General features: G+C 36.1%; 1 protein-coding gene across 16 annotated transcripts in view; it reads left to right on the forward strand.

Moving 5' to 3' along the window:
- The window catches only part of LOC5575995 (tropomyosin-2), a 122325-nt gene extending 108627 nt beyond the window's left edge, over positions 1-13698 (forward strand). For 7 of the 16 annotated variants that reach the window (XM_021851689.1, XM_001655904.2, XM_021851687.1 and 4 more), the window contains one exon: positions 5613-6446. In XM_021851689.1, the coding sequence (XP_021707381.1) occupies positions 5613-5698 (86 nt within the window). In that variant the 3' untranslated portion in view covers positions 5699-6446. Of the gene's footprint in view, positions 1-5612; positions 6447-12916 lie in introns of those variants that run through there. The other 9 variants (XM_021851691.1, XM_021851671.1, XM_021851669.1 and 6 more) reach the window with 3 other exon arrangements.
- Positions 13699-13735: the final 37 nt, after the last annotated feature.

A 13735-nucleotide genomic window follows, 5' to 3' on the forward strand; every position in this document is an offset into this window, starting at 1 on the left:
AAAAGATAAACTTGGGACAACTTATTGGTATTTCGATGGTCTTCGTGTTATTCCGCTTGCCTTAGCTTTTAAAGATCTGATGGTATCCATGGAATTAACAGAAATAAAAGTTCAAATGGTGGAAATGAGGATTTCGGAAATGGCTGACGGAATGTGTTTGGAATATTTGGGATTCCTATGAAAATTTTTGGAATGCTTGAGGAAATCTCTAAAAACCTAATGAAAAACACTTAGCTTCCTCTGGAAACCATGGAATTATGGAAGTGGTTAGGTTTCCGATAGAAGTTGTTGTGATTAATTTTGGTGTAGTTTAGTTACCTTATCATTAGTAGAGTGTTTTTTGCCCTTGGCGAGTTCGCCACTTGATTTTGGTGGAAACGGTGGAAGCTTTTAAATGACTGTAAGGATGATAGGATTCTTATTGGGATTTAATTATTTTCATTCCGTTGTTTGTAATCAAAAACTCAATGATTTTTACTGCCCAATAGCCTCATGATTTTAAAGATTTGTATAGAAGTCTCATCGAGAACCAAAAACCGAAATCAACAGATTACCTTCACCATCTCAGGAATTCAAATATTCCCGCCAAAAATTTAAAAATACTTACGGAAACCACAGATTTTTTGTCACAGTACAGAATTCTTTCAAGATTTCCAGAATTTTTACTAATGAACTGTTATCGAAATTTCGAAACTCGTAATTTATGTTTTGCATTCCTGTTATTCTAGGAACTATAAAAATAGAAAAATCCAGAAGCTCCTTCCCAAACCAAAAATGCTTACAAAAATTCAACAGATCTACGATAAAAATATCTCTGTTCAAGTATTAGAGTATCTTTCTTCATCCCTGACTTTTTATGAGTATTGCAGAGCATTAATCCAAATCACATGATGTTTACCGATATCTCAAAATTTGTACCGAATTACCACCATTCTCACGTATTTCACAAGGTTTTTATTCTAATGTTCGTTTTTCGTTCGATCGTGCGAATTTGGGTTTTCAAACCAGACATATATGAATATTTCTAAATCGGCAGACTTACAGGTCAAGATGGATTTTCCGTCATCTTAAACTAATTTTCATACGAATAAAAATTGAATGGTATTTGTATGTCATGAGTTGGCTTAAGAACGGGCTATCGGATTTTGAAATTTTTCTCATAGTTATGTTCCCAAAATGCTCCGACTTGTTGGTGGGTATAATAAGCTCAGGATATTCGCCAGGAAAGTCGAAAAGCGGGAATGAACTGTCATTTTGTGCGGGACGTTGAAAGGCAGTTTTCCACAGCCTACTTTATGGCCAGACGAAGTTTGCTGGGACTACTAGTTATTAAGATTTTTGGTCGAGCAAAACCCAATTTTACATGGATGGTTTTATGCGTAACTCCTTGTAAATAAACGTTACAATATTTGAGTAACATTCGCATAAACCAAGTCACCATCAGCACAAACTGCAGAAAATATTTTTGTGGTCATGATTCGCTAGAATCCGCTGAATCAGATCAAAAGCGTTCTTTTTATACAAATTGGTGGACCCCTCGTAAGGTATCAAGTCTTACAATTTGCAAACAACCTCATTTTACATGAATACATAAGCGTAGTCATCAACTGACAAGAAAAGCGCGCATGAATCAAATTCTATTTTTAAGCCAAGTAATTTTGACAACTGATTTTCTTTCAGCTAAATGTAACTTTTACTTGCGGAATAAAGGGTGGTACGCTGTTCATAAGTAATTTGGCACTTCCATGATTCACTTTGGCACGTGGGGTTTTTCTCGACCGAATTGTCTGAAATTAAGCAAAAAGAAGCATTTCGATACGACGCATAATGTGGTCAGATATGAGCTCAGTAGCTTAAAAAAACCTACTGCTGAAGTGAATCAAAAATGCCAAGACTGTAATCCGCTTCCCTACTGTGCAAAAATAGAAATATTAGTAGTAAAACGCTAGTGGCGTTGTTGTCACAAAACTGATTTTAATTATTATTACCTTAAATTATGGTTTTTATTGTTTGTTCAATACCATGACGTTGTTTTGGTTTTTAAAATTAATTTGACACTTTGAGGCCCGGTACTCACGCTGTCAGTTCGTGGCAAACTAGATGTTGGTAACACGAACAGCAGCGACATTCTTAGGTTAATGCTTCTACTGTGCAAAATAATAAGAAACAGTAATGGAATGGTTCTGCTAACGAAATTACTTGAGCTGTATGCTGCTCGTAAGTAGAGCCGGAGTCGGTAACGCCTGCATTGTAAATTAAATGAAGCTCTCACTTTTCCGAACGGAAAAATGTTCCGTTCAAGTATTTCGTAAATGAAAGTAACATTTCGCTTCTACAACATTAGTTGTCAAAATTATGTTGGTAATTAGAGGAAACTTCACTGGAGTGCTTTACTTTCGACGTCCGTACTTCGCTTTTTTGAACTTTTTTCCGCACTGAAAAGTGACAGCTCCTTTTGACTTACACGGCAGGCGTTACTGACGTTACGAAATCATCTCTACTTATCAGCTACGGACTGCTCAAGGAATTTCGGTAGGGGAATCAATCTTTGATCGTTTCTTGTCCTACATTTCTGCACAGTACTTTTCAGCTGCGGACTCCGGTATAGGATTCTCAGTTGCACCGTATAGATTTGCCGTCGTAATGGAGAATAAATTTATTTGTTAACGATGTCTTCCTCGTTATTCTCACAGCAAATCCTGTTACACAAGTTTAGAAGCTCCAGAGATACCTTCAGAGACTCTTACGCGATTATTCTCCAGAATTTTATTTGCTGATTCCTCGAGGCAAAGCTTACGGAATTCTTTACGTGAATTCTTCAGAGATTTTTCTGGAAATACTTTCAGGAACTTCTACATGCACCTTTCCAGAAATTCCCTTGAGATTTCCGAAAAACTCTTCTAGAAATTTGACCAATGATTCCTCCAGAAAAGAAATCTAAAGCAACTACCTTTCGTAATTTCCACAGGAATTATCCTGAAAATTTTCCCAGTTACTATTTCAGGATTTTCTTCAGAGATTTGCCATCAATTCTTCCACCGCTTTCTTCAGTAGTTTTTTTTTTTAGCAGATCTTTTAACGCTTTTCACAGTACTCACAATAAAATTATCAAGAAATCATTCTCGTGCTCTTGCAGTTCTTGCAAACATTTTTCGAGTAAATGTTCAATATAAAATCTGCATTGATACCCACCAGCAAATATAACTATTATTATTAGTTTTCAAAACAATTCCTGCAAAAAACATGCATACAGTATTACTTGTCGTAATGTGACGAGCAGGCATTGCTGAATTCGTTCTCATATTATTTGGAATCACAATTAAAGTAAACGAAGAAATACATTCCATCTATAGCGGTTTGTGATTAGCAATGTATCGTAAGTTGTAACAAGTTTGATAAATAATTGCAGCGAACGAGAGCCCCAAAGAAAGAGAGAGCGAAGATTAAAACCTTTTTTCCCTCTTGATTACCTTTGGGTTAGGTGTTCTATATGACTGGCACGATAAACAATCCCCGAACATTCGATAGCAATAGTGTCCTCCAGGTTTGGTGCTTGTTTAAATGGGGTTTGTCCCCCCAATCTTATAAGAGCTGTAGCAGTATACGATGAAAACGCTACCATGATGTGCTGCAAACTATGATTGTTACAGAGATTCTCCCAATTTAATAAGCATTAAATCCTTGGTCACGAGTGATAAATACTTGTCGCAATCAATAATAAATATCTGGTCAGATTTCCTAAAACAAACTTGTAATACATTCATTTTCTGGTTACCGTATGGTCTCTATTAAATTCCTGTTTGGTCTCTTTTGGGCTCCAAATCGGTTTCTTTTTTCTCTAAAGTTCCCATTTTTATGACACTCAGTCGCCACCAGCCCTGGATATCTATATAAATAAAAATGAAGTGGTGTTTGTATGTCACGAAATGGCTTGAGAACGGGCTATCGGATTTTGAAAATTTTTCCATAATTATGTTCACAAAGAGTTCCGACGTGTTTGTGTACATAAAAAGTACCGTAAAATCGGGTGTAATTGATCAGAAGGGTGAAATTGATCATCGTATCACACGATTTTATTTATTCGTAATAGAGCACAAATATCAATGTAAGCTGCAGTAAATGAACGTTGTTTGTTGTAACTATTGTCGAATTGTGTGTTGTGAAGTTTTTTGCGTTAAAGAATGTTTATTACTATGGAAATAATGTAAAATTTCAAAATCATGCACTGTGCAGTATTGACAAACACCTATGAACTTCTATTTGTAAGTAAGGATTTGAACATGGTATAAACCTGAAAGTTTGTCAGGATGCTTGAGATATATCTCCAAACCTGATTTCATCACCAAAACTCGTACCAATTAGCTCATATGGTTGAAATTATTGAATTTCTGTTAGATATCATTGAATTCTTTAGGAAATTACATACATTTAGGCGTATTTCTTGAAATTTAACTATTTTTTTTTTGTATAAATATTGCATTGTTAAGAATTTGACAAGCATATTCGGATTCATGGAGCTCAAATTTATCATGTAGAGTTGTTTTGAAAACTAACAACAATGGCATTGACAAGTGATCAATTTCACCCCGAAATGAGATCCTCTGATTTTTTTATTTTAGAGATATTTGTTAACACTAAAATGACATTTGTTAGAAAATTTCTATACATAAGTCGATGAGGCTCACCTTCGTACTTGTTTTCCTGCATTCAGTTGTTTGGCATTGTTAACATTATAGAAAACAGACTAGAAAAACCGTGAAAAATGATCAATTTCACCCGAAATTACGGTACAGTAAATGTCGAGAAATACGGAGGTGAACGCAACTGCCATTTTGTACGGGACGTTTCATGACGTTTTTCAACAGCCTACTTGATGGCAAGACGAAGTTTGCCGGGCCCACTAGTTTCACATAAAACTGTTTGTTTTTGCTTAACATATGTTTTGTGAAATGTCTAACTGTAGTTTGAACGTTTGGCAACATACCTAGAATTTTACCAGGTATTACTTTTTTTGTTCATTTGTTAGAAGCAGATTCAAGAAATGTTAACATTTAACCGATAGGAGTGGGTAAGGGAGTTCAGAATCTTATGTCATTAGTTATGTGGTGATATCTAGTCTAGTCTTATGTTTATGGTCATAAATCTCGAAAATATATCTGATGTTCTGCTAAATATGTTAAATGTCCTGATTGAGTAAGAAGCAACTTTCCTCTTCCGATGTATTGATCACTATTACTAAATACCAACGAAGTAGGTATACCGCGATCCTACACCACGTGGTAGGATACATAAACCCCTCCAATATTACGTACCCCCTGGTACGAATCCAACCAAAGGGACCAAACAACAACCCTGCGAATCTTTTTTGGAATGGCTTCAAACTTTATTACCGTTTACTTCCAAGCTAGAGTTGTGCTTACCTAACCTCACCGCCGCCACTAGGTAACGTTACAAATTTATTTTAATTTATCATATTTATTTCCAACCGTTAATTTTTCGGATCTGTTCATTAATTATTATTCTGTTCTGTATTTCTTATTTTTTCAATCCCTGTTATCCCCAATCCCATCCTAAACCTTACTCGAAACCACGCCCACTTAACAACCAAACAGACGAACTCGTCATGGAGAAGGAGAAGTACAGGGAAATCGGAGACGACCTGGACACCGCCTTCGTCGAACTCATCCTCAAGGAATAGAGGCCGCCCGCGATGGGCACTCGACGTGCGGTGGCCCTGGAGGCCCTTCGTGGCTTCCAGAACGGTTCACCATTCCCATCAACACCACCTACAACACCTGCAAATCCGCGACAACCATCATCGTAATCATACACCAACGGAAACACGATCGAAAAACGCCATCCGATCGATTGAACTGCTTTTGACAATGAACTTGCAAAATGGCTGCAACAACATCATCTATTCATCGCAGCGGCGCCATGTGGCAACCGTTTGAAACTACACCATCGCTTACCGGAAGTGGACGAACCAGTCGAATGCTTCCCCAGTGGACTACCATCTGTACCAATCCACCACCATCTGGAAGGAGAAATCCGCGAGAAAGGCGCGCGTTCGGCTGTTGCTGGGCGGTTTCCCCATCAAAACCGTTTCGATTTCTGTTGCACGCGTATATTGAGAGAGATGTGTTTCTTTAGTTTTGTTCTTTCGAATATTGGATTTATTTTTGTTTAACTTATGATTTTGGAAGATCAAATTGTTGCTGTTGTTATTTTAAAAAAGGAAGAAAAGAACACGAGTAATAATGAATATGAAAGATGTTAAATCGGATGCAACACTGCCGGGAGCAAAGAATGGTTCCACACTGTGACGCTGCGGATTTGTCACTATCTTCTTATATTTCGATGTATTATGATATTTATTTATTAGACAAGATTTTAAATAATAATAAAACAAAGTAAAAACGCAATGCTAAACGCTTTAAGACGGATTTGTTATCGTATTGTTTCTTTTTATTTCATGTTTCGAAAATCCTTTTGTTATCTATTTTTGCCTTCCAATATATTTTTTTTGTTATGTGCTAGTTTTGTTATGTTTTATTTGGTTTTAGTTGTTCACTTTATTTTTCGACTACAATGTAGAGGAGTTTATTGTCCTCTAAACTGATGCATTTTTAAGCTCTATGGTTTGATTCATTCGATACTTTCATCCATTGTTTTTTCAAAGCCAGTTAAGGTAAAACAGTTTAGAATCTAACTTCTAAGATTGCCCTAAAACATCACAGACACTAATCTTACAAAGGAAGCATCCAACAACAGTGCACTTTTTATTTTGGCTTTGTGCACTAGAAGAGAGCTTAAAATAAGAAGATCAGGAACGTTCGCCTACTATTTCTCCAGTTTAGTGCCTTTGAAAACCAGAGTAGGGTCTCAAGTCGGCCATTGTGACGGCCATCTTGGATGGAAAAAGTACAAGCATTTTCAAAAACTCAGACATGGTCGTAGGGAATCATTGAAAGGATATTGGTCACCTATATGATATGTCTGGGAAAATTTCAAGTTTCAGAAGGCCGGCCCAAAGGCACATTCCACGCCAATTGGAAGTTTTGTGCCATGAATTATTTTAAATATTACTAGATGGTTAAGAAAATGATCTTGCTAAATCAGCTCAGAGCTGCTTTTTCAAAATGATTCTGTTTAAAACCTAAATTTGCCAGTTCAGAAGAAACATCTTCTTCTTGGCATTTACGTTCTCACTGGGACAGAACCTGCTCCTCTGCTCAGTGTTCTTATGAGCACTTCCACAGTTATTAACTGAGAGCTTTCTTTGCCAAAGTTGCCATTTTCGCATTCGTATATCGTTTGGCAAGAATGATGATACTCTATTCCCAGGGTAGTCAAGGAAATTTTCATTACCAATAGATCCTGGAACGACCGGGAATCGAACCCAGACACCTTCAGCATGGCTTTGCTTTGTAGCCGCGGACTCTAACCACTCGGCTAATGAACACCCCCAAGAAGAAACATAAATTTGTTCAATTAGATGCCGGTTCCTCGTATGTAGGTCCCATAATGAACCGAAAAAATACCCAAAGCCAAACCTGATTCGGTTGTCTAATTTAGTTGCCACGTGACGTCCCATAAAAACAAGTTGAGTGGTGTTGAATCTATACTAATAAGTTGGGTAAAAGTTGATTGAAAACGAAGTTGAGATCATTTTCACCCGACTTGACCCAGTGTCCTATCGTTATAACTCCACACCGGTGGATATTTCCAAGAAAATGAATAGATAATTATCGATAAACTAGACATCCAGACAATTTCGTTCGAACTAAAACGAAGGCAATCCTTCAAGAATTGCCGAAATGGCCGCAATTTGCACGTTTGTTCCATTTGCTGAACGGGTACAGGTTAATTATCGAATACCCTTAGGTATTTTAAGATGCTTTTATGATGGTTCTAAACTTCTCCATCTCAATAAGCCCCCAAAATGCGTGGATGGCTTTGTTGCACTCTTTTGCTTATATGTCGTTGGACTCAATAGATCAATAGAGTCCCAAAGCCCTATCCTATATTTTTTGTTTTCTCTGTTTATGCCACATCTTTAGTTTTTAACTCCGATTTTGGGTTAATTGTGTTTCTCGTGCGCCATCAGAAATGTCAGACTGGAACAACCCCAGTGTTAACCTTCTGGCTGTCGCGCTGTTGTATTTTGTACAACAGTTGTGATTTATATGCTATCATTTTGCAACAAAGATATCTATCGACACCAAACCAAAATGTATTCCTCAAGAATCTTCTTAAGAATAATACTCGACAGTTTTTATTTACAGTATGGCCCTTTATAATACGGTAAAATCAACAAATGTACATGGAAGTCGAATAATAATGAACGCACTACATATGTACGGTTCAAGGGAACCATAGTTTCAAATCGTCATATCTTAAAATCCAGATAATATAGAAACTTGGGGTCTTTATTGAAGTTGTTCTGGAGGTGAAGCGCTATCTGATGGTACCTTATTTAGTTCGGAAGTTGACCGCTAGGTGGCACTAGTGGGCATGGAAGTTTTACTTTTGTTTTGCAGATATTTCAGGATCCTGACTTTTAAGAAGGTTGTCGTCTTCGGCAAAGTTGTTTAGTAAGTTAAGGAGTATCATTTTTCGAGCTAGTTGAGTCAAAATTTTGACACTAGGCGGCGCTAGTGAGCATGTAACTTTTGTTTGCAGATATCTCAGGAGCCTGACTACTTAGAAAGATAGTGTCTTCGGCAATGTAGTTCAGTAGCTCAAGGTCTATCATAATTTGAGCCAAGAAATAGGATATTTTTCCAACAGGCGCCGCTAGTGGGCATGAAATTTTTGTTTTGCGGATACTGCAGGATCTCGACTTTTTAGACAGGCACCTTCGGCAAAGTTGTTCAGAAGCTCAGGGACTATCATTATTTTGCAAAATCTCGAATTTTAAGGATTGAACAAAGAAAGAATTTGAGCTACTGAACAACTCTACCGAAGACACCATCTTTCTAAGTGATCAGGCTCCTGAAATATTTGCAAAACAAATGTTTTATGCTCACTAGCGCCGCCTAGTGGCAAAATTTTTAATCAAATAGCTCAAACAATGATAGTCCTTGAGTTACCAAACAACTTTACCGAAGACGTCATCTTTCTAAGTGGTCAGAATCATGAGATCTGAGAAACAAAAGTTCCATGCTCACTAGCGCCGCCTAGCGGCAATATCCCGAATTTCTTGGCTATAATAATAATAGCCCTTGAGCTACTGAACAATTTTTCCGAAGACGTCATCTTTCTAAGTGGTCAGACTCCTGGGATATTCGCAAAACCAAGGGTGTTGTACAAAGTACAACGCGCGACTACTCGCATTACAAAAATTCGCGCGACGACCGAAAGGTTAAAAAAAACAGAACCCCTGTGTTGTTTTTTGGCGGCTAAGTGAACGTCAAACATAGTCAAAAGTGTCAAAGTTGAGTTTATTATTATTACTTATGAATTAGCTGTTATTTGAGCGTGAAAATATCCGTAAAGTACTTGCAAGAACATGCTCTTTTGTGTTATTGAATAAATATAAGATTTCATACAAAAAATTAGGACCTTATTCTCAAAAACTGTTTTATGTAGGGGAACCCGGGTAGAGGTGAATAACAACATAATGGTAAAATAAGAACAAATTTTGCAATCATATCTAGTTTAACCATTATTATGTTATTGATATATGACGCTAAATATCTCATCAATATCAAAACATACTATCATAGCAAAACCTGTCATTGATATGTTATACTTGAAATTAATGTAATAACTAATCAATAACAAAATATACTATCATGGTAAAATTTGTTATTTGTGCAAAAATATTAAAAACAATAAATATCTAAAGAATAACAAACAACGCCATCAAACTTTATTCAAATAATTAACGAGAACAAACCAATATCATTTTGCCATAATAGCTCATTTTACTATTTGTATGTTAGATTCAAAAAGCAAGTTTTGTATCAGGAAAGCTAAAAGTTTATTTTTAAATTAGCATTAGCATTAGCATTAAGCATTTCGCACAAATTCGTAGGTGGTACAGTCCTAGACCATTGTATGAGGGTTGCCTCCTTCCCGTCCGTTACCAAAGTCAGAAATTTGGGACTAATCTCTAACTCTTAGACAAGATTGACGCATCCTCCAATAGTCGAGAGCTGTCCTGGCCACGTCCTTGCGAAAGCTGGGGAATGGGAAAGGATGATTGGTTGAACACCTACTTAAGAAAGATGCAGAGAACTCTACGACCTCTCATAGGTGTTACGGGACGTTGTGGAATGTTGTTGGAAAGGGTAGTGCCATAGGATACTTTCGGTAAACGTTCTGGCCGACAAATGGTTAATATTTACGCATTGTGATCATGCGCCGCTGATCAGAACATACTCACCAAATTCATTTTTCGAAACTGCAATCCGTCGCTCCTCTATCAGTGAACAATAACGTGAGCCGTAAACTTCTGCTTATCAAAATGCACGCACCGCACGAAAAATCGACAAAAAACTCAACACACAGGAGGAACGAGTCGCGCGAAACGAATTTAATTGCTGGAGCTATCACAGAGCACTCTCGATCAAAACGCAAGAAAATCGAAAAAAAGTAAAACAAAACTCCACTAATATCTAAAATACACTTTTATCGATTTGAAAAAACATGTTTCCACAGAACATTTGCACGTGGCATAGCACCATCCGCCGGAACGAAAAAATAAAAAACGCGGAACGAGGTAAACGTGACACAAACTTCAAAACGCAGCCGCCCGCACGCACGGCTTGCTGCGATCATCCCGTATCAGCTAAAAGTTTATTTTTAAATCATGCTAAATTTAGATATGGAAGTCAAAGAACTAAAATTACCGTTATTTTGATCTACTCGTGAATAGCTTATTTAGTTATTATTTTGTTATCAATATCAAAATAATAACATATTTTGTTATTAGGGGGAGATCCCCCAGTACCGGACACTTAAGCCGCTAAATTCATAATTCGTAAAATATTGATTTTATGCGCTCGTGTTACTCATTTATGATAAATATTATCATTTTTATAGTGTACAAAAATAAATTTGAAAATATAAATATGAATTTTGACATTGCATTTTGATGATGTATTTTAGTACCAAATTAATCGATTTTGAAAGGTAGCACCCAATACCGGACACGATCTGGAAATGCCTCGAATTCTGTAAATTTGAACATCATTGAATGTGTTTACTATAGGAATAGTATATAATTGCCATTTCAATGCATTTGCAACATTTACAAGAACAATTTGAATATTTCTTAGTTAGCAAGATGTACATAAAAAACCTCTTTCTTATATGATGAAAAATGACACATTTTATGATGTTGTTCTGAATGTTCATTTTCCTTATTTTTATTGCATCTTTGATACCATGATCGACGGAATCCATGAAAAATGAATGCATTTTGAGACACTGGTGCAATAATTACAAAGATATCATATAACAAATCAGGCTGTCCGAAACTGGGGGACAGGAGGTGCTTAACCAAAATTGTGATTTGTCCATATTTAGTCCAATTATGGTACAAAATACATTCATACTATCAAAATAGGATTATGTTCGAATATGCTTGCGTGATCCAAAGTTTTTTTTCATATTCAAAATAATTACTAAATAGGCTCAAAATTAAGGCAACACGTAAATTTTTTTGAAATTTTCAAACTTTTGTACTTTTTTAAGAAGGCATGCATAATTCAAGGATGTGTTGTTCTACGCAAACATTAGTCTCCATAATAGCTTCCTTTACTACTAATACACCATCTTGATTGGACCATGATTTCTCAATGTTTCGACTTTGTCCGGTATTGAGTGCTGTCCGGTACTGAGGGATCTCCCCCTAAAGGTTGCCTATTTTTTACTATTATTTTGTTATTACAATGGCAAAATATGTTATGATTTAGTTTTTCTAACATACAAACTCAGTTATTATTTTTGTTATTTTATCTCTTATCTCAAACAAGCAAAGAACAAATTTTGCTGTTCAAACATTCTATTTTAATGGTAAATTTTGTTATTCTTTTGCAATTCTACTCTACCCGGGCATCTACCATGTAGAGTAACGGTTGTACTTTGAACGCTATAAGGAAGTGGTTTTGGGTTTTTGTACCAATCAATTATTGACACAGCGTAACCATGTCAATGAACATGCTAAAATGTAGAGAAAAGCTTTCTCTGTGAAATAAAAATGCTCATACGGTGATATATAGTGCAAAATACGTTGAGTGTAATTAAATTATGAAGCATTGCTTTTTACAATTTTGGACACCTCAAACTATTTTGGAAAGTATATATTTTGAACCCCCAGCATTTTCATATAGTTGGTGACTAAGTCAAAGAAACTGTTGATTATCAATCGATTAACAATGGAAAATGGAAAGAATTTTCGCGTTTTATTCCAGCAACCTGAAAATCTGTTTTGTTTACGCGAATCAACTATTGAAATGTTTGTCTGTTGAAACAGAATTTGCGCTCAAGCGGTTGTCTGTTATAAATTAATGAATTTTATCTGCACCTACATTTAATGTACATTTTACACTGATGATAAATCTGTATGCTTCTGCGCTATATTTGATAGGTAACGCAAGAAAGATCTGAAGAAAACTAAGATAAGATCTAATTATCGATTAGAACAAGGATTAAATTCCAATAGAGGTTGAGACTAGTGCGACTACATTTATTTATATTTTTACATTCTTTTGGTTATCAATTATGTTAGTGTTTAGACGAAATCTACGCAGGTCTCTTGATCAGACCATAGAAGATCAATTTGTCAGATAATTTATACTAATGTCAAATTTAATTATAGAATATCTCAGATTATAAAATTGATTGTTAGACAACATGATATTTCAAATACTCATTCTCGTCATATTTCATATAATCATTTCAGAGGAGGTTACCAAGGAAAAATCAAAGTACAAAGCAATCGCAGCTGAATTGGATCTAACCTTTGCTGATCTGTCTGGATACTAACCATGCTAACTCGAAGATGGTCCAGCAAAAACTAACAAACCATTAAGCATCATGGATCACCGCCAACAGATCGCTACAAGACTAACAGTCCAATTAAACCTCTTTGGGACGGATCTGGATGCTCGAACGCGATTGATGATAGGAGACCAAACAATTCAGAAAAAAAAAACACATTCCAAACATCCACTTAACTTATATATAGTATAATTGTATTCGCGGAAATGCTGTTAACGAAAAATTACTAAAATTTTGCCGAGAGATCTATCGCTTCTTTATCACGCATATTAGAGAAGTTAAAATCAATCGATTTGTTCGCCACCCTTTCGGATTTTATTAAATATGCACTCTATTTCGAACAATCTTCTAAAGATTGGCATCGACAGATGAACCAATATGTATTGCCTAACTGCCTTTGATTATAATTCCATTTTACCTTTAATCATTTTGCTTATGGAATCTCGTGACATATTCCAGTCAAATATATTTTCCCTTATAAATAATCTCGAATTGATATCAGTGTTAAGGCTTAGCAAGCAGAGCAGAAACTTTAACAGAACCAGCGCCGAAGTGATGAGAACAATTTCTATTATCGTGAAGCTTTTTGTGATTTTATTGATGACAACTGATAGGAGACCTAGAGGAACCTGAGTGAAATCAAACGCGCCAGATGGAGTTAAGTGAGTTAGGTTTTTGGCTGAGTACATTCCAATGAAGAAGATGAAAATAAACGAAACCT

Source organism: Aedes aegypti, chromosome 3 (assembly GCF_002204515.2).
Source record: "Aedes aegypti strain LVP_AGWG chromosome 3, AaegL5.0 Primary Assembly, whole genome shotgun sequence".
NCBI classification, from domain to species: domain Eukaryota; kingdom Metazoa; phylum Arthropoda; class Insecta; order Diptera; family Culicidae; genus Aedes; species Aedes aegypti.